At 34.6% G+C, this 26,202-nt stretch overlaps 2 protein-coding genes and 1 long non-coding RNA gene across 3 annotated transcripts in view; all 3 read left to right on the top strand.

Moving 5' to 3' along the window:
- The window catches only part of LOC136824672 (protein MON2 homolog), a 39,952-nt gene extending 32,076 nt beyond the window's left edge, over positions 1-7,876 (top strand). The window contains exons 22-25 of the mRNA XM_067080661.1: positions 2,523-2,618; positions 2,954-3,065; positions 5,966-6,057; positions 7,725-7,876. Coding sequence (XP_066936762.1) covers positions 2,523-2,618; positions 2,954-3,065; positions 5,966-6,057; positions 7,725-7,876 — 452 coding nt within the window. The remainder of the gene's footprint in view (positions 1-2,522; positions 2,619-2,953; positions 3,066-5,965; positions 6,058-7,724) is intronic.
- A 1,769-nt stretch (positions 7,877-9,645) lies between these two features.
- Positions 9,646-15,654, top strand: LOC136824673 (uncharacterized). The gene has a single exon (XM_067080662.1). It carries the CDS (start codon positions 9,646-9,648, stop codon positions 15,652-15,654), a length of 6,009 nt encoding a protein of 2,002 aa, XP_066936763.1.
- A 990-nt stretch (positions 15,655-16,644) lies between these two features.
- Positions 16,645-18,505, top strand: LOC136824684 (uncharacterized). The gene is made up of 3 exons (XR_010849142.1): positions 16,645-16,835; positions 17,480-17,603; positions 18,071-18,505. It is a non-coding gene; the product is annotated as an uncharacterized lncRNA (long non-coding RNA).
- The last annotated feature ends 7,697 nt before the right edge of the window (positions 18,506-26,202 follow it).

Consider the following 26,202-nt stretch of genomic DNA (forward strand, 5'->3'; position numbering starts at 1 on the left):
ACAAAAATGTTACTCCCAAAGATCTAACTGATGTGATAAAAGAACCAGATTTCGACCGATATGAATACATGCAACGATACCTTCTCTCAAGAGATGACCTGTTTAATGAAACATGTATGAATGGAATTTCTATGATTAATATCTACATGAAAAGACCTATTGATGTTTACTTTCCGTATTTTGTTGCCTTACTTAAAAAAGTGAACACTCTGCGTGAAATAAAAAAGACACAACCGTTGAGGATCAAGATACACTATTATAATGATCATTTACAATTTCATCTTTATCGTTTAAGACAGTTTACTGAAAAGTTAAGTAAGTTTATCATTGTGATTGATAATATATTTTATGGTCTTGAACAAGAAGAAGGTGAAATCGTTTCTTTCAACATTCGAGAGGATAAAAGATGTGAATCTTTTCCAGGACCGAACATCAACCATTACCGTTGGGCATCTTTGGATATGAAACATTGTCATCTCAATGATGTGAAAGTGAAAACATTTGAAAGTTTGGATGATCTTATGGAAATGATGAACCAGGATATTTGTTAAAGACGAAAATTAAATTGAAACGTTTCGGGAATGTATCAAACTATCAATGTTGATAAAAATGAAAACATTTGAAAGTTTGGATGATCTTATAGAAAAGATGAACCAGGATATTTGTTAAAGACAAAAATTAAATTGAAACATCTCGGGAATGTATCAAACTATCAATGTTGTGAAAATGAAGACATTTGAAAGTTTGGATGAATTTATAGCGTCGATGAACTAAAACAAAATATTAATGAACCTTCCCTTTGAATTGTATTGTAATCTTTTATAAAAAATCTTTTTGAAATTCGTAACAGCTGTGCTTAAAAAAAGTATTCTCAGGCATTAGTAAAGTTAAGCTTTAAAAAACATGAATTACAATCACAGATTATAAGAGATACAATCTTATGGCGATAAAATTTTTAACAAGGCACCACTGGATTTGACATTTGAAAACTCCAATAAGGTGTGGTCAATCACACTCCTAAAATTCGATTTTTGGCGTTCTATCCAGCATTTTTAATAGTTGAGTCTGAATTTATGGTGTTTTTTTATCGCACTCCTCAGACATTTTAAGCGTGTGTGGAGGCGTGCGCATGCTATCATGCGCCTTAAATTATTCTGTCTGGTATCATTTTTTCATGGATTCTTTTTTACGTTAAAATAAGCCACGCTTGCCATATTTAAACATTGTTTCGGTTGCTTTCTTATTAGCCTGTACCACCCCGCCCACAGCCACGTTTTTTTATATTATGAACTTTCCGTATGTCGGTCTGTTTCTGAGATTCGAGATTTGAGATTCGAGATTCTTCAAAAACGTAGGAGTGCTCTTTTTAAAATGAAAGATACCATTGCATTGATGCGTTAAATGTAACGTCACTTTAGTCGAGCTAGATTGAATGCTAAAAATAGCTACGCTTAACCGCAGAGGCAGTGAGTGGAATTTACCGTGTCTCGAATGTTGCTTAACCGTAACAAACCGAACTTCGCATTATCTTTTCAATCAGTGAAGAAGAGTTGGTACAGGCTACTTTCTTATTGGACCTACATGGAGTTCGTTCGTCTGTTTAGTTACCAGCCTTTCTGGGGCTCGGCTCATTTGTTCATTTTAACAATTTCTTCGCACAAAGGTCATGCCAAAAATACGCCAGAGCCCGATTTCCAAAACATCGGACATTGGGCAAATTTGGGACAAGAATCAACTAAAAATGGGGGTTTTTGACAGAAAAATAGATGGCAAGGTACTATGTAAGTCCGCTGAAGTGATTTTTCCCCAGAGAACTTTTGTTCGGGTTTTGTTTTTTTTTGGGGAAACTCCCTTTGTTTTCGATCGTTGATTTCCCTCATCGCGCTACAATAAAAATTAACACATGTATCAGATAACCTTTCCTGGTCAAATGTACTGTATGATTCGAAAGTGCTCATAAGGATTTTTATTTTAATCCAGTCATCTGATTTATTGGTATTGTGAGGACAAGAAACTATTAGAGAGTTTAGTTCATTGTTTATTTAACCCTTAAGTGCCAATGTCGTATATATCAGACATGGGCTATGTAGGAGGGCGAAGCCCTCCTGTAGTGCCCAGTTTGAGTTAGAAATCGTCATTTTTGGTCTAACTCGTAGGAATTAGATTGGGCTTTATTTTTATGGTCAAGCAAAAAAATAACCAAAAGGGAGTCTTTCTTGCGAGATTTTAAGCCAAAAAGTCAAAAAAATGCAAAAATTTGATAAAAATCTATTTTTTTCAGATTTTGACCGTTTTTGACCATTTTTGGTCAACGAGTGATCCAAGAACCTTCAAATTTGGCCCTGCTTTACTTGATTCTGTTCTCCAGCGAATTATTTTGAAGTTTTACCACTGGGTTACTTTCTATCATTCAGGCAGGTCTGCGCAAATAGAAATAGGAGACTCTAAGCTATCCAACGAGCTATACTAAACTTCTTTGGGTCGTTTTGACTGAATATAACTCTTCTTGGCTTTTATTTCAGGCGATTCAGTAGCGTTCCCTATGAAAGAAGAATTCGCCAAACTTTGTTTTGAAACACTTTTGGAATTTTCATTCTTTAAAGAAACTGATGACAAAGGTAAGTGGTATTCGGTCACGTAGAAAAAAGAAGATAATAAAAACTGGATGTGTAACTGGCTCTGGTCTCATCAACGCTTGACATTAAAGGTTTTGTTTAAAAAAAGAGTGATATCGTTTACTTACTCATCAGTTTTAATTCACAAGCTTTTTCACATTGGATTGATACGAATGTGGAGCAAGATTGGTCAGAAAGAGGAAAAGAAAAACATTTTTCGCTTATATCAGCATAATATAACAATAGGTAGACACTGTCCTGACATGAAATATGTATTTGATATGGAACGTGGAGACTTATATGTAAAAATAAAACCTTTAATATTCTTTCATTTTCAGAAGAGACACAACTTTCGCGACTTGCGTTGAGTTCATTGATGCAAAGATGTCGCGATGTTCTTTTGAAATATGCCGAAGATGAACGATTGAATGGAGAATTTCCACTACCTAGGTTTGTTTGTTCCTTTGTTTTCCATTCCAGGCGACTCTCCTTTTCAAATTCAATTGCCAAGGTTTGGTCTCCTTTTTTCTTCCATTTTCTTATGACTTCCACTGCCAGTTTTTTTATCGTTCTTTTGGTTATATAAACCTCTTTGTCAAAATTGAAAAATAGGACCGTAAGCTTTTATAATAGCATAAGGTACACTAATGAGCACACACACGTTGCACTAGTGTTTTATCGCTCGGTGTACATTGCATTTAAATATTTAATAAATATTAATCAACATGACTTCGTAAAACATGAAAAATCGTGAATCTAAATTGTTGACAGTAGCCTCTACCATCCCACCCACGAGACACAGAATCTTGCCTAACCGTAACAAACCGAACTTGCATTCACTGGCCTTTATATATCCCTGGACTAATATCTATAGCTATATAATAGCTCTATCCGCCATCTTTGAGCGAAGTTTTTCTTGAATTGGTACCCGCAAAGAAGTCATAGTGTTAAAAATTAACGTCTAACGGCGCTACATCATCAAAAGTATTCGAGGAAAAGTAGATCTAGCGCTCTCGATGCATTTACACCGCTACTGAGTAATGCCGGCATTAGGCTACCACTTTTCAAAAAACTCCGACCAAAGAGTTTGCTTAGCCGGGATATAAAAGTCAGTGCTTACGATGTCTTTTCAGTCAGCGAAGAAGAGTTTGGTACAGGCTATAAGGGAAGAGGTTTTAGATATTATAAGTGAAAGGATTAGTTTAGGTTTACGTACGAATGGATATTATTTTTGCGTTTTTGTTGCTTAGCAACGAGGTTTTAGGTTTGGTGGTTTTGAATGGAAGGAGAATTATTTCAGTCACTACTTCATTAAGAAAACGATATTTCGTAGATTTACAAACTTAATTTCACTGACTTTTACTAGTTTTTACTGAACTTTAAGGGAGAAGATTTCGAGGGGGGCTGTAAATTTCATGAGTTTTGGACCCTTTTTGCAAAAGTTTATGTCAAGTAAGAAATTTGACAAAAATTCGCAAAAAAAAATAGACAATCTTCCTTTTGTGCTTTATTTTTGTTCTTTTTTATAAATCTTTGTTCCTAAGAAAGATTTTTCTAAAAGAAATCGCGAAATGAAATTTATTTCAAAAGAAGAATTCGCGGGAGAGATTTTCAACCGTTCTTCGTAAATCAATTGAAAGAAATTTGCGTCATCGTGCAATTCTTGATTAGAAACCAATAAGGTTCAGTTAACATCATACGAACCAGTCTGTGGGAATAAGCTTAGACACCAACTCTCTTTGCTCACTGACACTTCCTCAGTTGAATTTGAAGGATTTCTTTTCAATTTATTTTCCTTCCTGTTTTTCCCGAACGTCAAAACGGTCCACAAAAACTTGCGAAAACCAGGGACCATTTTTGCGTAGATGAAAATGTTTAAAATGTTGTTCAAGTAGTAAACGACCACCACAATTGGATAAGTTAATAGCCTGTAACTATAGATAATAGTTGAGAAATGAGGCTTGTAATAGTTTGCATAAATCACTAGACTCCACCGTAAGATATCTAACAACCTCACCGGTACGACAGTAACGGCGAAAATGAAGATAAGTCCGCTCAAAGTATGTAAAGCACGTCGATTCCTGAGCCGGCACAAATCGTTTAAGGAGAATTTGTTGACCTGTACTTCCTTGTGTATGGTTATCGAAGACCTCCGATAAAAATAATACATCACTGCTAGTGGTACAAAACTGTCCAGAACGTATCTTCCTGCTGTTTCCGCTAAATAAGGCTCCAAAGGGACATCGTATACGCAGCTCAGAAGGCCATCGTACACTTTCAGCTTTATATTCAAATGATACAAGTAGGGATAGATGGGAACTGTCCAGATTAGCAAACAAACCAAAGCGTATTTCCTTTTACCGATACGTGGTTTGAAGGGATGGACAATAGATCGGTAGCGAGCATATGAGATTATCATTAATAGCCAACAGGAAACCAAAGGACACATATTAGTCGGGAACGTGCCCAGAAAAACACATGCAAATTCACCCAACGTCCAAGGAGGAACATTGTATTGTGGGTAGAATATAGTGACGTTGAAGCTGGTGAATAAATCTACTAACGCCAAATTGGTGATGAGAAAATGGTATGAACTCATCTTTCGTAAACCTCTCCTTAAACTCTTCTTCACGAAATATACAATGATCAACAAATTCCACAAACTTCCGATGCCAAAAATAATGGGAAAAATGTTGAGGAAAAAAGAGGTGACCGTTTTTTGTGCCCATTGAAACACGTTGTCTTCGTGTGGAAAAGTTGAGCTCGTTGTCACATTGTTGCTGTTATTGGAATGTGCCATTTTGAAAGAAAGTTCGTAACTCTTAGCAATGTTTGTAGTCTTGTAAAAGTTATATTGTTCAATTTCCAAGAATAAGTCGACAAAACATTAATCTCCGTTTAAGACTAAGTTCACGTAAGAATGTGAGATCAAACAAATCTCAAAATTTGTCATTTAAAATTCTTCTTGAAAGAAAAGCATGGAATATATAGAGTTGAATAAACAATGGAGAATCACTAAGATTTGTTATGAATGACAATCAAAACCGATCACTTAGAAACATGCATACATTAATTGACAACATCAAAATGTCAGCAAAATGCAATAGTGTGAAACCTTTTTTCTTTCAAAGCAAACTGCAAATTTCTCTATTCTTCCACCGGGGTGTCTTTTATAACAAATCCTGAAAATTGCAACACCACCAGCCAAATTCCTCCAATGGGGGACACGCGAAACAAATCTACTCTTATAAATTTCCTCAGAACAGGAAGGGCATAAAAAAGGTAGCTCTGATTGAAAGTCTAAGTTCTGCTGCATTTATTAACCATTTTTTAACATTTCACTTTTTTAGGGCACGGATGTTCGAAATCTCGTTTGCTACCAAACCCATATCCACTTTGCTTTCGTCCCTAAAAAGGAAAGTGGAGACACGGCCAAATATATGTAAGCTAGCTCTTATTACCTTCATTTTTACTTTAATCGAATTAACTTTCGCGAGATTAAATTTCGCGATTTCGCTATAAAATTATAGCGAAAAAATAAAATCCACCACAAAATTTTAAAAATCGCATTTTAGGAGGAGACACCAGTCCTAAGCCTCCTTTTGTGGCAAAAATGGCTATTTTTCAGCTGTTTTCAGTCTTATTCGCTAAATATTTCAAAACTCTGACTCACAAAATTAGATCCAGAAAATTTGCCTCATATAGTCCATCGGCGTCAACAACGAATCAAATTATAGTCATAAGAGAATTTCTTAGTTAGGATCTATGATGATTGTGATCCCCGCCGGCAAAGATGAAATTGCGCATCTTAAAATTTATTTGGAAGTATGAGATACCTAAATTGTTAAAATCGGCAACCGCTAAAGACTATCATTTAAACAAACTTCAATGGTATTATTTATTGTTCTTCTCATTTCAGTGGATGCGACACAGTGGAGTTAGGTGATTGGTTTATACCCAGTGATCTTAGAATGTGTCACGTGCGCACATCACATGACGTTCGAATCGCTCTCAAAGAAGCACTTTTGGAATTCCAAGACTTGCTGGCACCTCCTCACCCAAAGATGTGATGGGATTTGAATGCTTTACATACGCCTTTTGACTAGTCATTGCAGATAACAAATTGGAGTAAAAAATCTCACCAGGTTTAGCAGTAGACTGGAACGAAGTGAAACCAATGTATTTGTTAGCGACCAACATGCGTCCGTTTGGAACTTAAAGGATAAAATGCGCTATTGACAAAACATAAATTTACGAATTTTTCAGAAAAGTTCTATCCACCATTCACTACATTCAAGTACATGTCAATTTATGGTGGAGCTTCCAAGGTAGTGAAAATCGCAGGTAGAATGGCTTCATGTTTTGCGGCTTTTACTCCAGTGTAACTATTATCGCCAGCCGTATACCGGTTATATACAGTTTTTTATAAGAATTGCATAAATCGAGGTGAGCCTCGTCATTAATGAAATTTTTCAATTTTGAGCCTTGAGATATTTTCAAGTAATTCTTAAATTTTTAAAAAAGAGCAGTGATTTAATCTAGTGGTCAAAATATATCTCCCTTAATTTTTGTCTCGAACGTGCGAAAAAGAGGAAGGAAACAAAAATAAGAAAATCTGAAAAAAATCTAACTGGAGAAAAAGATCGAACAAAACTTTAAGGCCCAGATAGATTAGTAAACCACGTCGTTCTGTTTCGCTGCAGCTTACGCTTGCAATGGGCTCACTTGCGTTCGCTGAATAAAAACCACTCTGTCCCAGTGTCCAAAGAAAGGCAGGCATTAGTCCAAGTCTCAGCTGGATTTTTAAAGGATTCTTAAGATTCTTATTTAAGGAATTGTAAAAAAGAACCGTTTACACTATACTCATCGATCTAAAGGTTTTTTCATTGATTAGAGCCTTTTTAATGAACTGTCGTTTCGACGTTTTCGTTCACTTGATGGAATATCCTCTGGATTTTTCACTCGTGAGCAATTTTGATGGTTGGAACATTCTTCATTATGTTGGTCGTCATGGAACAGTTTGTTATTTGGAAAAATTTGATCAACAAACAATCGAAATATTGATCAATGGCAGAAACAAACAGAACAACACACCATTGTATTTTGCAGCAAGTCACAACAATCATGACGTCATCAGATGGTTGTTGGCCAAAGGAGCGGATCATGAATTGAAAAATGAAGACGGTCGACGCCCTGATGAACGTGATAGTTGTGATGGTGAAACTAAAGAAATCATTCGATCGTTTCATTCGTCTTGGTAAGAAAAATATCCACTTTTTCATGTTTCTTTAGGGTGGGAATATTTTTAGGAGTTTGAAAGAATTTTTGTTCTATTATTGCAAGAGTGTGGAAACTTTTTTTTTTTAATTTTTTCAATAGAAGTGAAAAGTTAGAAAGTCTTTAAATTTTTCAGTCAGACAAATTTTACTTTTTCGGAGTTTAAATGAATGAAACAGATGAATTGATTTCGATTTTTTGATTGAGATTTTTCATTGCATTGGAGCAGACATATTTTTGAGACGGTTGAAATTCGCAAATAGTTGGTTGTTTGTGAAATGTTTTCTCAGGTTGTTACTAGTATGAGTTTATATTTGGGTGGAGAAATTGTCGTTTTTTTTTTATTTTATCGTACGTCTATTATGATATTTTTCATGTGTTTCAATTATTTACTTTTCAGATTGATTGATTGTTTCCATTGTTTGTTTCATCGTTTCCAATGACGTCATCGGTTCCAAATTATTTCCACGTAAGTATATTTAATTATGTAAACTTACTCGGCCCTAAGTGACTAAATTTTGACGAAAAGCCTAAATTTTTGTGCCTACTGGAATTTTTTGAACAAATGCATCTATTTAAAAAACTTAGAAAGGAGGGCTTGGTTAGCCTGTATAAGGGATTAGTCCCTTCTTGGTGGACTGAAAAGACCAAGGGAAATTCAGTATGATGTACAGTTCGGACTTTTATGTGACTGAGACGAATCCACGCAAGTCTCGGTTGTAAAGTGTTGAACTATTTTCAGAATATCTAAGCTTCTTCAATTAGTCGAACAAATGCAAATGTTTTTGTACTCGGTGTTTTTTAAAATTTTCCACCACATCAGCATTCTCATTAGCCGCTTCTTTAAAAAAACCATTTATTGGTCAGCCCCAGCTGAGCATTCATATCCCTATTATTCCGGGGCATAAGACGATCGAAAACTCAGAATGTGTTACCCCGGTTTCCCGATTATCAATTTCGATTTCTTTTCGGATTTAAATCGTGGTGCATGTGATCAATTGAATTTGGATTATTTCATCAGCCATTTTTATCTCCCGAATAACGCGCTATATCTGTATTCATTGATTTTTCTGCTAATTGTAAAAATTAGCTTCCCAATACGTTGCCAATACAGTAGTGAAAATTAAAAACAAGAACTCGGCTGGATGGTGGAATGAGAATTTTGTACACTGTTTCAATCATCAGGGTGAGATTCTTTCCTGCCTTTGCCTTTTTTGACAGTGTACTAGCTTTTTATTAGTGTTTAAAAAAAGATTAGCAGCAATTGTAATTGTACCTCAGTTGCATAAGCTACAAACAAAAGATAGCATAAAGCTTGTCTGTGTTCAATATCAGACAAGCAGCTTCAAAACCCAGAGGTTGCATGCGAACTCCTTGCATCCTCTTGCGAAGCTTACTTAACCTACTTAACTTGCTAAACCTGCTAAACCTGCTAAACCTGCTAAACCACGAATCTACTGTTCCTATTGTACATACTGTTCCTATTTCACATACTGAACCTGTCGCATATACAAGCATGACCAATAATTATCAAGTGTCCAAAGCTGTTCTAGGTTCCTTTAACCAAGCTAATATATACTTATTTGGACAAACAGCCGGAACGCAATGCAGTGCAAATTCTTTGTATGCCATATTCTAATCTCACTTTCGACGTGTTTCTATTTGGAAAACTAAAGACCTAGATAGGATTTTAATTGAAGGTGATAAGTTGTATAAATTGTTGAATACAAATGATTATTTATCTGTTGATGAAATGCCAAGATTTATTGAAACAAACGGTATCATCACTGAAATTGACTTCTTAAATTTAGAAACTGGCGAAGCTAAATTAACTGATGGATATCCTCTGCTTCACATTCCACTGAGTACTGCCCCAAGTCCTGAATTTAATGCATTGATGATTATTAGTGGTTTTACGATAGTTATTATGAAAAGATCTCAAGGTTTTTTTGTCTTTGATTCACATAGCCGGGATAGGCAAGGAGTACTTGTAGAAAATGGAGGTGGCACTTCGTGCCTTTTGAAGTTTGAGAATATTTTTGAACTTGAAAAATATGTGAAGTTTTTTTATTTAGAGTTTCGGGAAAAAGAATTTGAATATTTTCAAATCCAATTCATTCAAATCACTGAACCTAAAGAAGAACTAAAAAATATTCTTCAATTACGCTACTCTCGTTCTGTAAAGAAAAAGAATTACACTGCAACAGCAGAAAAACGTAAAAATAATTCTGATGATGAAAATAATATTAAAAAGCGACAAAAAAAACAAAGTAATCAAGCTTATTATGAAAAAAACAAAGAAAGGATAAATGAAAACAATAAATCATATCGTGAGGAGAATCGAGGGAAGATAAATGAACAGAAAAAGTTCTATCGTAAACAGAATAAAAAAAAAATAGTTGAAGATGACAAAGTCCGTTACAATAAAAATAAAGATGTTTTGAAAGAAAAACAAAAAGAAATTTATGCTAAACAGAAATCTATTAAGCAGACTGACGACGCAGTCACAAGATTTAAAAGCCTTGTACTTGAAGGTCCTTTTTATGTATGCGTTTCTTGCCACAGATGTCTTTATCGACGATCAGTTATTAGATTTTTGTCTGAAAAATACAACATGCCAGAAGACAGTTATTATTCTGAAATAGTTTCTTTTGATGGTAAACAGTATATTTGCAAAACATGCCATTCTAAGCTAAAAAAAGATAACTTGCCATGCCAATCTGTTAAAAACAAACTTGGCCTTGATAATTTACCAGCTGAATTCAGTACTCTTCGAAGACTTGAGAAGGTTTTGATATCTCGTAGAATTTTGTTCAAGAAAATTGCAATAATGCCAAAAGGTCAGTTTCCTAAATTAAAAGGTTCAATTTGTAATGTACCCATTGATGTAGAAGATATTGTCAATACTCTGCCAAGAAAAAGTAGCGATAATGGTCTGGTTATAGTTAAACTTAAAAGAAAATTGGAATATAAAGGGCATGTAATTTTTGAGCCAATTAGACCTGACTTTGTTCAGCAAATGCTAAGTTATCTAAAAGAAAACAATCCTCTTTATGAAGACATAGTAATTGATATTACTAATATTTGTGATGATGAAGCTGTGACAGAAAATAATACAGAAACTACTGACATAGATACAGATTCTGATAGCAATAATGATGTAGTTTCTGATGAGGCTGGATCACAAAATGACATTACAATTTCAGAGCTTGAGACAGCAGCAAACACACTAGACGCCTTTCGTTCAAGTGCAAATGAAACAACTCTCATGCCCCATACACCTTCTGAAACAGCAGTAGATAATGAAATTTTAACATTAGCACCTGGCCAAGGGAAAAAGCCAATCTCAATTTTAAATGATGAAAATTGTGAAATGCTTGCACATCCTCATTTATTTCCGAAAGGAAAATTTGGATACAGAGTTGAACGTGACGTTAAGTTAAGTCCCTCAAAGTACTTTAATCAGCGTTTATTGAACTACACACAAAAGTTTGCTTCTGACCCAGACTACATATTTTTTGCTAACTCTGTGATTCAACAAAGCTCTTTGACCAGCCAAATAAATGTAGCCATGAGAAAAGTTGCAGCCTCTAATTTAAATGCTGGTATGTTGAGTCAAAACTTCAAGGAAACAGTGAAGCAATTCATAGCAAATGACAAAGCCTTCGCTTTTATGAGCACTGTAAAGGGAACTCCAGCATATTGGAAAAAATTTCAGCAAGAAGTTTTATCAATGGTTAAACAATTAGGACCACCAACTTTCTTTTTTACTTTGAGCTGTGCAGATCTTAGATGGAATGAATTGATTTCAATCATATACAAACTACAAGGTCAAAATGTTTCTAATGAATTCATTGAGAATCTTTCATATCATGAAAGGTGCGATTTGTTAAATGCAAATCCAGTACTAGTAGCACGGCATTTTCAATATAGAGTTGAAGTATTTTTCAAAACAATTGTTTTAGACGGTCCACTAGGTAAAACAACTTTCTATGCAATTCGTGTTGAATTTCAAGTTCGTGGAAGCCCTCATATCCATTCTTTCCTTTGGATTTTAAATGCTCCAAGACTGACACCAGAAACCAAAACTGAATATATAGAATTTGTGGATAAAATAATCAAAGTAAATTTACCATCCCAAAATGAAGATCCTGAGTTATTTGACCTTGTGAAAACTTATCAATTACACCGCCATTCAAAGTCATGCCGTAAATATAAAAATACACCATGCAGATTTAGTTTCGGTAAATTCTTTTGTGAACAAACGATTGTTTCTGAGCCCTTGCCACAAGAATTACCACAAGAAGAAAAAAAAACTATACTGGCATTGAGAAAAGAAGTATTAGCTAAAGTGAGGACATATATTAATGAGAATCTTAATCCAAATAAAAGAAATTTTTTTAATCCTGATGGGGAAAATTATAACCCGGTTCCAACCATCAACGAAATCCTTGCTGAATTAAATATCCCTAAAGATGATTATGAATATGCTCTCTCGATATCTGAAGATGATGACCTTCATATCTATCTGAAACGAGATACAAATGCGTGCTTTGTGAATAACTATTTTACTGAAGGTCTGAAAGCTTGGCAAGCAAATTTGGATATTCAACCCGTATTCAATTATTACAAAGCTGTAACTTACATGTGTGCATATTTGTCGAAAACAGAAGATGAAGTTTCTCATGCTATGACCCAAGCTGTGCAAGATAGTTATGAAAATGGTGGCGATAAGTACGAGCAAATGAAATCTGTTGCACATGCTTATGTATCAAAACGTGAAGTATCGGTACAAGAAGCAGTCTATCTTAGCATGCCAGAATTATGGCTTCGCAAGTTATATCCAGGTGTCACCTTTGCAAACACTAATGTGCCGGAAAAAAGATTTAGAATGTGTCTCAGTGAAAATGAAATTAACGAGCTTCCTGAGGATAGTACCTCAATTTTCAAAAAAAATATGCTAGACAGGTATTGTGATCGGCCAATCGATATAAGCGGAACTTACAAGTCTGTTGCAAAAATGTGTTATGCGGAATTCTTAAGGTTTTACAGTGTTGTGTATGAAGAGAACAGTGAAAATGATTGTCAGCCTAATGAACTTGAAGATAATTTGATTGAATCAAATCATCCAGCAAATGACGGTTACCCTAAGATTGTTCGACTCAGGACAATGAAAGGCAAATTAAAATATCGTACAGTTCCTCTAGTTCTGCGCCTTCATCAACCAAATAGAAATAAGCAACCTGAAGAATATGCGCACCATCTTTTGATGTTGTATTTACCTTTCCATGATGAAAATGAATTGTTATCGCAAGAATACAACAATTACAGTGCGAAATTATTAGAGCCAGGTGTTATCGAAATAATTGAGGAAAATAAAACTTTAATTCAACCATATTCAGGATTAGTGGATGATGCATTAGAAAGTTATAGAACTAACATTATACTTGATATGAATGACTTTGAACAACAAGAAAATGATGAAACAAATGCTGAATTTCAAAGAAATAATTTGGGCAACAATGAAGAATCGGACAACGAAAATAATGAAGACACTAATCGACTTAGAGCAGCGATACCAATGGAGTCAATCTTGCTCCCAGACAATGAAGTAAATACACGAATAAGATCTCTCAATCATCAACAAAGAGAAGTTTTTGATGTTATACATAAATGGGGCAGAGATTTTGTCAAAAATCTTTCATGCAAAATTCCTAAAACTATAGAGCCATTCCATATATTTTTAACCGGTGGCGGAGGCGTGGGAAAATCCCATTTACTTACAACAATTTATCACTCATTGTCAAAACTTTTAATGTACAAAGGGGGAGAACCTACTAAACAAAGGATTCTTGTGCTTGCACCAACAGGTGTAGCGGCTATTAATGTCAACGGAACCACAATTCATACTGGTTTAATTATTCCTACAAAAAAACTATTTCCCTTGAATGCTATGTCCAAACAAAATTTGCAAAAAAAACTTGCTTGTGTTGAGATTATAATGATAGATGAAATTTCCATGGTACCTAGTCGTTTATTTAGAAATATTGATTCAAGGTTACGCGAAATATTCAGTTCTGATAAACCTTTTGGTGGAAAGTCAGTCTTACTCTGTGGTGATTTGTATCGACTGCCACCAATTTATAGAGATCCAATTTATAAAGCTGATTGTTCATCTATGCAAAATATTGTTGCATTTGAATTATGGAGAAGTTTCCAAATGGCAGAATTAACTGAGGTAATGAGACAGAGAGACGATATAGATTTTGTAGATCTATTAAATCAAGTACGTTTAGGTGAACTTGATGAAGAAAAAGAAGAACTTTTGAAATCTAGATTCATTGCAAAAGAATGTCCAGATTACCCTGCTAATATAACTCATATTTATGCAGAAAATAAACCAGTAGATTTATACAATTTGCAAATGCTAAATAAATTACCGACTGAAAAACAACTGATTGTTGCTCAAGATGAAGTGCCGAAACATTTAACTAATAGTGATTTAAAATTTATTGAAAATGCTAAAGCAAGAGATACAGGTGGTCTAGCTCGCAGTATTGAAATGAAAGTAGGTGCTCGTGTTTTGATTTCAAAAAATATTGACATTTCTGACAGATTAGTCAATGGACAAGTTGGGACAATTATGAGATTCAAATTTGATTCCAATAATAAAATATTAGGTATCTATGTGAAACTTGATGATGTCACTGCAGGTAAGAAAGGATCCAATTTGGATAGTATATGTAGAGAAAATGATTGGACTTTGATCGAAAGAGCAGAATCTACCTTTGCGACTAGAAAAAATAAACAAAAGTCACCTATGGTTAGAAGAACTCAATTTCCACTGATACTATCGTATGCATGTACTAGTCACAAAGTCCAAGGGCTAACACTTCAGTCAGCAGTTGTAAGCTTTGAATTATTTGGTCAAAGATATTTCAATGAAGGTCAAATGTATGTTAATTTGTCAAGGGTAACTGATATAAATGGACTATTCTTAATTGGTGAATACAATAGAAGTGCTATCAGAGTCAACACTGAAGCAGGTCTTGAATATGAGCGTTTGAGAAAAGATTTTTGTTTGCATAAAGTTCAAAGTTTTTCATCTGTTTCAACCTCTTCCAAACACTTACATATCTCCCTTCTTAATATTCGCTCATTAAATAAACATGCTGTTGACCTAAAAAAGTCAGAAAATCTAATGAAAAGTGACTTATTATGTCTTACTGAAACTCAACTATCGCCTACAAGTGATACTAATCAAATTGATCAAATATTGAATGACTTCAATATTGAGTATAACAACAATTCAATTAATCGCTTTCAAAACACTGCATGTTGCTCAAATTCTTCAATTCAAATTTTAGAGTGTAATAAAGCAGCTGGTTATACCATGATTAAATTCAAAAAAGAGACATTTAGTAGTGAACCTATTACCCTTTTAATCTTATACAGACCACCTAATTCTTCAAGAGACACTTTTTGTGAAGAATTATTGCAACTTACAAGCTATGATGATGTAGAAATTATTGTGGGAGATTTCAATATCGATGCACTAGATCCTACAAATGAACGCTTGAATGAAATACTTTCTTCATACAAAATGATAGTGAATGAACCAACTCATCTTGCTGGTGGCCTTCTTGACCATGTTTACTTAAAAAGAAATTTTACTACTCAGAGAGAAGTGCAATGCTTCATAAAAGATATATATTTCTCTGACCATGATGGTGTTTGTTTCACTATTTTGAGCAATTCCTGAATTAAAAACCTGCTTAGCATTGCTTGACCTACTTAATATGCTTAACCTGATTGATTGTTGCTACATTGGGGGGGGGGGGGGGGGCGGGGGGGGGGGCGGGTGACAAAGAGGATAGGAAAGGGAGTCCAAAGTTCTTCACATGCTTTCTGATGCCGCTTGTTGAGTGTTCGATATACTGTACAGAGTCTACTACAAATATCTAGTATTTAATAAATATATCACATCTATTTCTAATAAATTTTGAATCCCTTCCCTATTTTAACTCTTAGAAAGAAAAGATAGAATTGACATTAGGAATTTGTCTTCATAAGGCCTTTATAATACTACCTTAGGGAATAAACCTTCTTGTAAAGAATTGGAAATTTGCAGATTATATTTATTGACATTTAATTTCACAAATGTTTTTGCACATAGTTAAGATCTTTCTAGATGATTAGCTTTTTAAAGGATACAAATTTTTGCAGGAATTTAATTTTTCGGATCTTGGACTTTTTAATGTAATAGAACAATAGTTTTTTGTTTTAAAACAATACAAACCGCAAAGTTTAGTTCCTGTAAAAATGTGTACCCAGGCAAATTATTTCTAACGAAGACATTTTCCTCAAGAATTATTTCTGTTGTTATTTTATTATTGAATTTGAATTTTTTAAATATTTTTTAATCAGAATTACAAATCTTACTTATATATTTTTCTAAAACTGTAAATAGTGCATTTTTTTATAGAGATGAATAAATTGTCATTTGAATTATAGATAATTTTGATACAAATTTAATTTTTTTAGTAAAATACTTTTAGATACAAATGTTAAATCATGAACAATACAAAGAAAAAATGAAAATACTGGACTAAAAATTATGTGTTTGATTGGAAATCAATATGTTATGTAGATCGAATGTTGGTAATTTATATTGTTGGTCAATTTGTTGTCATATTGTGATTGGAATTTGTTCGTATGCTCACAGAACTTTGCATCCTAATTCGCTATTTGTCGTGGTGTTCCTGTTCGATAATGATATTTTTAAAACACTGCATTAATAACCTGTAAAGAAATAATCAGTCGTTAAATTCAACACCTGGGAACTTCGAATGTCTCAATTGAACAAAGAAATTTAGATGCTTCCTAATGGCATACAGAATACACTTAGACCACACATAGATGCTCCCTAATGACACAGAAGAAGTGAGTAATCTATTGAAAACAGCTTAATACATAATGTTTAGTATTGTATTTTCTCTCCCTATCAGGTTTTCAAAGTGTCCTCCTCCCTGGTTTTAGGGGGGATATATTTTGAAGCCAAAAGGACCTATAGGGGAGTATTTTTTTTGAAACCAGGGTGGGAAATAAACGAGGAGGGGGAATAAGGAACCTATCAAATGTCAATTAAAAATTAAAAAAAAAGGTGCTATTTAGGTTTATTTCATTTCTTTCAACCAGCAATAAGAAAGAGTTAGAACTTGAATCCAAAGCATCCTTTTCATTTTAAAACTGCCTTTATTGAACAAAAATGGTATACAAAACTTTTCTTGAGGGGGGAGGACAAAAAATTTTTAGGAGCCAGAGTGGGGAAAAATGAAAGGGGGGATAGTAAATTTTAATTTTAGGTATGATGGGGACATAACCTCCAATGACACTATGATTTTAGGTTGCTTTGTCGTATATGGTGTGCATCTTATTACATAATTAGCCAGAGCTATAAACTCTCAATCTAAAAGTACATTTTTATTTTATTTACGATGTGGTTTCGCTAAACCTTTAGTCAACATTTATTTAGTACCTATATAGCCTATATATACATGAACTATTATTTTTTTATTTCACATCAGGATATAATGATCAACCATTCCATCGTTCATCATTGGCTTGTCATATTTATTCAGCAGAGATAACAATTATTAGACTCTTTCCCTCCAACAAGTTGAATCGTGTTGCTACAAAATTCAAAAGCAGGTAATCTAAGTAATTTATATCTACTAAGTTTGATATAGAAACATTAATTCATTACAATAGACCTTTTCATAAATTACGTCACGAACATCACTTGCCTCGTTTTGAAATTATTGTCATGGTGATTAACTCCAAGTGGATTTTATTAAAACTACTTTCTATTTATAAAAAAATTATTTAATGTCTCAAGGGACATAATCACCATGGTAATTGTTTGAATACGAGGCAAGTGATGTTCGTGACGTAATTTATGAAAAGGTCTCTACATTTTAACTAATAACTATTTTCAAATCAATCATTTGTTCCTGTATCTGATAATATAATAATAATGATAATGCCCTGTATCACACTAGTAACAATCCTAAATTGGAATGCATTTGTCAATATTTCTGGCCCTGCTTCCCATCAAAATATAGATAATATATATTTGTACTTATCCTTTTAAGTTTTTAATCATTTTGTTCTACTAGATTAAACCAACAGCCCGTCGCTCCTCACTGTTACTTTGTTGGTATGCTGTCGACAAAATCTGTTATCGTCATTATTTTTGCACACATTTGAAAATGTCATTGATCATGCTAGTTGTTATTTGAAAGAATTATTTGTTGCTACCATTCATGGTTATTACTTGGCTTTATGAAAGTGATTCGAACAAAATACAATATAAGATTAGCTCTTTTATTCCACACATTGTTATGAGTTTCTTCGCTATTGAAAAGATGATATGGTTTAATTAATCCTGGTTGTTTTGGTTTGCCTTTGTATTGGAAAAATTACTGGTGGTATGAATATACCTAATTGACCAAAAATACTTTTTAATAAGGCTTTGTATAGATAAGTTATATATAGGTTTTAACTTTTTTTTATCTCATGAATCATACTATGTATTTTTACAAAATAAATATTTGCGGTACTTATTTAAAAAAATTTGTGATTTGTCCGTTCATTTGTGTTGATAATTAATTTTATTTTACTATACTGTATAGATGATAGACAGAAAAAACTACAGTTTTTTTCGTACTCATAGTTTCATGACTTATGTGTATCGTCAATCATTTTTTTATTAATATATATTAATATAATGAAAATTCTGAAATTGAATCTGTTGTTGCTGTTTATCTGTATATCTAATTTCTAATATCAAAATATTTTATTAACTGTCACCTTAAGCATATTTAGAGGCTCAGATTAGGGAAAATAAAATAATTACAAGTGAAATCAAAACAAATGTTTGAAAGGTGCACACAAACTATTCGACACAAACATCAGAAATGTTGGAAGAGCAATGTTTCATAGTTATGTACAGTTGAACCCATGTAATTCAAACTCCTATAATTCAAACAGATTCTTTGGTCCCCTCAGAATTTACAGGAAAACTCCTTTAATTCGAACCCATGTAATTCGAAAAACCGAATGCTTTTTTTTTAACGTTCGATGTGAATGCTATGTTTTCCCCCGGCTCGCCGTTGCACTCATTTCTGATCAAGATAGCCAACATCAAGATTTCTTGTCAGGCAGAAGAGGTTGTACAAAAAAAGTGGAAATTTTGCGGAAATTCTAGTCCAATTTTAATTAAATATATACAGCTTAACTATCGAGAAACAATCAGTCGGAGTTATAAAAAATATTTATCGAACGCGTCCGACAATATTAAGTACACGATGAGGTCATATATTTCTCTAACCTAACTGAAATATCTCCAAACATGGACATATATACCATTCAATGCGTCTTTTAATGGATATGAATAAAAACAACAATAGTTATACCTAAATATTTTAATTTTTCTTAAGAAAGATATAACGTTCTAAATGTTCGCATGTAACGTCACTTTTACCAATTCTGACCACAAAAAATCCATAAATTTCGTGGATTTCGTCCCAATGGAAATTTGGAGGGGCCTCATCCGAGAAATATTTCTAAACAAAACTCAAAATATGTCAAACAAATACTTTTTGAATGTTTACTGGCATCAAAGAAGCGCTAATTAGGGGGGGGGAGTTTCAGGGGTCTTAAATACCGTCATACCGACAAAAATTTGACAGTATAAGTCACAAAATCGTGAAAATAGTGCCACTCGCGAAATTAAGTCCCCGCGAAATTTTTGAATTTTGCGGATAGGCCCAACCGCGAAATTTAATCCCCGCGAAAGTTTGTCCCATCAAAAAATTTTTTACCCAGGGTCGGCTTTTTAATTTTATTGTATTTTGGTCGAGGGTCGGCTTTTTTCAAAGGGTCGAGGGTCGGCCTTTTTTAAGGGTCAGGGTCGAGGTCGAGGTCGGGTTAATGGAGATTGCCCATTAAAGCACTCGTCCTACAACAGAGAATGATTTTTATCAAATTGATTTTTTTCCGATATTCCAAACGGTTTCATTTTCACGCGTGAAATCGAGATCGGATTTTTCCCACCCTAATTTTCCGGTAGTTATGAGAAAATTATATGGCCAACCTCTATTTATAACTGATCAAGTTGTAAATTCTCATTACCCGGGAATAGGCCACACAAACGAAGATGAAATTTCTGTGGAAAATTCATATTTATATTTTAAAGAGATTGGCCATAGATTCAGACAATCGCACATGATCACACACTTTTCAGAATCAGGTCTTTCCATTAAATCAAACTTCCAAGAAAGATATGGCTGATTTTCACACACCGAGAAAACGATCAAAAAATCAAGAAAAACAAGGTAATCAAGTTTTTCTATCCAACACTAAGTATTTGATTGACACCTTCTAAATCAGGATATATAACATAAGCCCTGATGCTTTTATAGTCTTTATGGCTGAAAGTTAAGTCTCTGGATGCTAGTTCCAGGGTTAGCACCACTAGAACTGAAAACTCCTATTGAAAATTTCACACCTTTACTTTAGAGTGTTTTCATTTTCGAGCAGAGGCAGTTTTATCTATCTATCTATATTTTAGTATCCTAAGATCCATTATCAATACATTTCAAAACTTAAATATTTTAAAAATAAAAAATAAATAATATGCTTAAAATGACTAACATCTTTAGAATGTGGGAATTAGCTCAAAAAAGGGCCTAACCTTGAAAAAAAATAGTATGTGGCTGAAGTGGGCCATTCCAGAAAAAAAGCACTACCCCCTAAATGGACGGCATAAATTTTGGCACGGAATTCCAGGCAAACTTTAAAGAGAAAGTATCAGAATTCCATAAATTTTACTTAATTTAGCATTAAAGTATTGGAATTCCATGACTTTTTTAGGTTATACAGTAACGAAATTCTGGACTTTCTTGATTTGAAAGCAATTTGCTACGGAAATTCCATGTCTTCCATTGGGGGGTAACAGATAAAAACTGAAATGGCCCAATTTGGCACATACGTGTCAAGAAAAAAAAAATTATAAAAAAGTTTTAACACTTTTAAAGTTGAATAACAGTAATTGTTCATTTTCTTTCTAGAACTGACAGATGTCACTGGTTATGTAGAACATGTCAGCCCAATCAAATCAACAAAATTCTTTGAAGTCTATGTGTTAAAGAAGGACAGTGAAATCAGACTGGTAGTTTATGCTCTACACCAACACTCAACATTTTAACCCCTAGGAAAAGAGGATAACAAAACACACCTTGCAAGGTCATCAAGTGGAAACGGTGACTTGACATATACAGATGCATCCAAGACAATATATGTGACACCACCATTTGATAGGGTGAGTCTGCCCTTGACAGTCTCAAAAATCAAAACTGCCATGATCGAATCTCCAATGTACAGTCGTGTACATCTGCAATTTCTCGTTACCAAAATTCATACACCAGGAATGAGCAAGGAGCTGTTGGCATTCCAGGAACTGACCATAACTGATAATAGTTTACCAGACCCAACCCAATAACATTAACTGTCTATGGTGACCTCGTTGGAAACTTTTACAGTAAACAAAATGTTACAAAATGACGCACATTACCATAAGCAAATTTACAGGTAAGCGAATTCTCAAAGCTTCTGATCGTGCTGAAGTGTCTAAGTTAGATGAGGACACGATTGAACTTCCAGCAGTACCTAACATGACAAAGACTGGAATCATATGTAGCATCAATTTGTCTCTCTCTAAAAGATGTATCTGTGTGCAATCAATGTAGAAGTCCAATTAAATATGTGCGATCGCTTAAAATGTGTGAAACCTGTGATGAAGCCTAACAGAACCGACATCCTCACACCTCCAAGGCAGCCAACGGCTAGGAAAATACAAAAACTGTTCAGGAGGCCTTTTTTTCATGGAAACATGACTGTTCTTCAAACCCGCTCCTGGGAAAATATATCTGTTCTTGGAGAAAATTAGTGTTCCTGGAAAACATGTATCTGTTCTGGGAGAAAATTAGTGTTCCTGGAAAACATGTATCTGTTCTGGGAGAAATTATCCTGGAAAACATGTATTTGTTCTGAGAGAAATTAGTGCTGGAAAACATGTATCTGTTCTGAGATGGTGATGCTCCTCCTGCTTGCTCCTGGAAAAACCTTTCTGTTTTTCTGCTGAGATTGCTCCTCTCACTCCTGGAAAAAATCTGTATGAATGAACTGAAAGATTGGCAAGATTGGCGATGCTCCTGGAAAACCCTTGAACGTTGAAGGAGTTTCAAAAGAGAAAAGAGAAGTCAGCAAAACTATTAACATTTGAATTTCGTTTATTTATTACTCGTTCATTCTGGGTACTCGTTTCTTGTCGTTTATCGTTTGTTGTCTTATTTGCGTGATATTTTTTCGGGTGCGAGCGGTGCGAGGCGAGATTTAATTTGAAACCCATGTTCGTTCATTATCGCTATGTGGGCCGGGCGGGACATGCACGGTAGCTAAGCTAGCTCTAATATTACGGCTACCGAAGATAAAGAACTCAGTCCCAGTCCACTTGGTTGGTCAACAGAACTCACGTTTTCTTTTTTCGTGAAGAAGTTTGGAATATCCTGACATCTCACCCATCATTTTCAAGATTTTTGACGGCTGGACTTTTATAGCAGAAGATCTTACAAATCTCATTGTTTGGTGATATTTAAGATTCAAACCATGAATGAAGTTGAGTTTTTTAAAGAAGAACCTTCATGAGGTATTGTTAACTTTTTCTCAATTGCTTGCTTGTGTTTTCTTTGGTCTTTTGCATAATATAGTTATAGAGGGTCAGCTCTAGCAAATCTAGCATGAGCATAGGTCCCAGGCATAAAAATAGGTCCCCCCATTTTTAAGCAGCACCCAGTCCTATGTCTAGTATAGACTATAGAATATTTGTCGATTTATTATTGTCTTCAGGAAAATCTCATCTCTATTCTTTTGGCATTCTCGAAAGAAAGATGTAAAAAAGTCTCTATTTTGCAGTAGCATGGTGGGTCAAGTAAAATTTGTGCAAACTGGGTAGGCAGTTTTAGAAGATTTTGATATTCATGCCCTATGATAAGTAAATGTCTTTTAAAATAATGTGAGTAAAACGAGCATGAAAATACTGCCAGTGTGGAATCCATGCAAAAGCCACACCGGTGATATTTTGAGGATCGAGAAGGTTACACCCAATTGAGGGCATTCTCACACCTAAGCCGAATATATATTCGGCGTACTGTGTATGAATTCTAGACTGGAAATACTGGGGTGTTTTCTCTCTTTTTGGAATAAAAACGTGGTGATATAAATAGAAATGATAGAAATAGTCAGGTGCCACCAAATATTTGGCTGTATTTTAGCTCCTGGTTTTCATTCAGACGGTGTCAATCGGACAAATTAAATGCTGAATCAATTGAATGCAAATATTTGATTGCGTTCGATTACGTTAGATTAGTTCAATTGTGATTTTTGTTCGAAGTTGTTCTATTGACACCGTCTAGTTTTCATTTGTCTTATTTTGGGTGTAACCCCCCCCCCCCCCCCCCAAATAAAACTCAGGGGGGCTGACGCTATGGATTTTGCCTCTTGGTCTTTTGATTGCTTGTCTAAACATCATTCTTGACAAATATTATCTAACATTCAAAAAGCTGTAAGATTGTCAAAGAAATTCTATTCTAACAATTTCAATGATTCTTTTGAATTACGGTCTTACATCTGGATTTCCAGTGTCCTCGAGTTAGAACAAAAATTAAACGAAAAATGCAATTGAATCTGGAATAATCATGATTCAATTGCCAAATGTAATCAAATCTTAATTGAACGGTTGATTACCAGATAGTAAAATTTTGATTGTATTCCTGTTGTTGAAATGTAAAATGGCGAAATGCGAAATCGTTTGGCAATCTTTTTTGATCAATTTGAAGATGACTATACCTATTGTCCATGAAGCAATTNCCCCCCCCCCTAGAGATACTTTCTGACCACTCCCTAAACATGGGAGAGTTCACAGCTTTCCTTCTATCGCCTGCTTCGATTTTTCAATTTTTACATTGGCCTCGTTTTCATGTTGGAAAAAATAAACTCGGGAAAGGTGTATTGCATCAGAACCGAAATGTCCGGAAATTGATCAATATGAATTAAAGAATATACATTACCACCCATCAAAGAAAGGTTTTGTTTTAAGTTTTTTCTTAGAAATAAGATGTTCAGAAGAAAAAAATTGAAGGTCATTAAAAAGAATGCATGTCCTCTATACATTATTAGCTTCCTTTCCATAATTATAATGGCGTAATTAAAAAGTTGGAAATTTTCGTTAGAGGAGACATGCGCATATATTACATGCGCACTGCGTAATTATGTTGACTCGGCAAATTGATTGTTCTAGTTCTGTAAATATGCGGAAACCCTATAGATAAACGTGTATTCGGAAAACAATAGCAAGAGACTTGATCGGATATAACTAAGGTGAAGGGGAAGGTAGCGCATGTTTTCTTTTGGTTATAAGTCTTGTTTGCTTTTATTAAGTAACATGTTCAATCACTTATTACCTATGATTAATATCTGATAGCTGTGTTCGTTTGGTTTGCTGTAATCTTTGTCCCTTACTTTTCGGGTGAAAAATCTTAGGGTTTAATTTAGTGGAGGAAAAACAATAGCTGATTCACAGACCCTATAGATATACTTCCTGTAAGAAGCTTTTTTCGTTTGAGAATAATAGAAGCCTAGGCCAAAGCTTCGACGGGAAAAATTGGCTCACCTTAGAACATTCAAAAAATTTTTACTTTAGTAGTTTTGGAAATAAGTGTTTCTACCCAGAGGGAGAACCACTCATTTCACCTCATTTTGATGAAATTATATAAAAGTGCAAAAAGGTCGTGGGAGGTTAAAAATGGAATGAAATGCAAGTTTTGGTTGGGGATAAAAATATCGCGGAAAGCTTCGTCGGTAGAAGTAAGAACGGGTTGGAATCTCCTAATTACTTACTTCCATACGTAACAAAAAGGGTTCTTCAAAAAGCATACGTGAGGGAGGGAGTCAATCAAGATATGTATGTATCGCTTGCAAATTTTTTAAAACTTTCTTTTTTCAGTTTTTTTTAAAGCCTTTATATGTATATAGTTAACTTAACTTACACCCGACTTACACTAGTTTCTTCAAAGTTTCAGCCCAAATATAAACTGGAATAAAGAGGGCTTTATTAAAGAGAACGTTTTTAAAGTACATATTTATTAAACAGAGGGGTAAAAGGAAACAGCTAGGTAAAAATATCAACAAAACTAATTTTATAAGTTTCGAAGTTGCTCGAAATTAATTGATTGACAAGCTCTTGCAACATTTTCTACTCTCGAAAGAAGACATTACAGTGTCACAAAAAAGAGATCCCCCAAAGCCGTGATCTTGGTAAACCTTAGAGAGACTTTGGGAGGGTGACCCAGCCCTTAAGGCACGTGTCATACCCAGCGCCCATATTTTTGCCGAAGTACCCCCCCCCCACCGGGGGTTCAATCATACTAAGAAAATAACAGCCGAAATACTGCTCAAGTCTGTATTCAGTTCATTTGCGAGACAAAATTTTGCAGTGCTCGTATCTCATCTTGCTGAAACGTATCAAGAGCAGCCAACGGCTAGAAAATACAAAATAACTGTTCGGGAGGCCTTTTTTCGCTGGAAAATATGAACTGTTATTTTCATAACCCGCTCCTGGGAAAATATATCTGTTCTGGGCGAAAATTAGTGTTCCTGGAAAACATGTATCTGTTCTGGGCGAAAATTAGTGTTCCTGGAAAACATGTATCTGTTCTGGGCGAAAATTAGTGTTCCTGGAAAACATGTATCTGTTCTGGGAGAAAATTAGTGTTCCTGGAAAACATGTATCTGGGATGTATCTGTTCTGAGAGAGATGGTGATGCTCCTCCTGGAAAAACTTGTCTGTTCTGAGTTGAGATTGCTCCTCTAGTCTCACTCATGGAAAAATCTGTATGAATCAGAATGAACTGAAAGATGGGCGATGCACCTGGAAAACCCTTGATGAAGGGGTTTCAAAAAGAGAAGTCAGCAAAACTATTAACATTCTGTACTTGTTTATTTATTACTCGTTCATTCTTGTCGTTTGTCGTTTTGTTTGCGTGATATTTTTTCGGGTGCGGGGCGAGATTTAATTTGAAACCCATGTTCTCGCCCATGTTCGTTCATTATCGCAGTATGGGCCGGACGGGACATGCACGGTAGCTAGGCTAGCTCAAATATTACGGCTACCGAAGATAAAGAACTCAGT

The sequence above is a fragment of the Clytia hemisphaerica genome, unplaced genomic scaffold (assembly GCF_902728285.1).
Source record: "Clytia hemisphaerica strain Z4C2 unplaced genomic scaffold, Clytia hemisphaerica genome assembly, whole genome shotgun sequence".
Classification (NCBI taxonomy): domain Eukaryota; kingdom Metazoa; phylum Cnidaria; class Hydrozoa; order Leptothecata; family Clytiidae; genus Clytia; species Clytia hemisphaerica.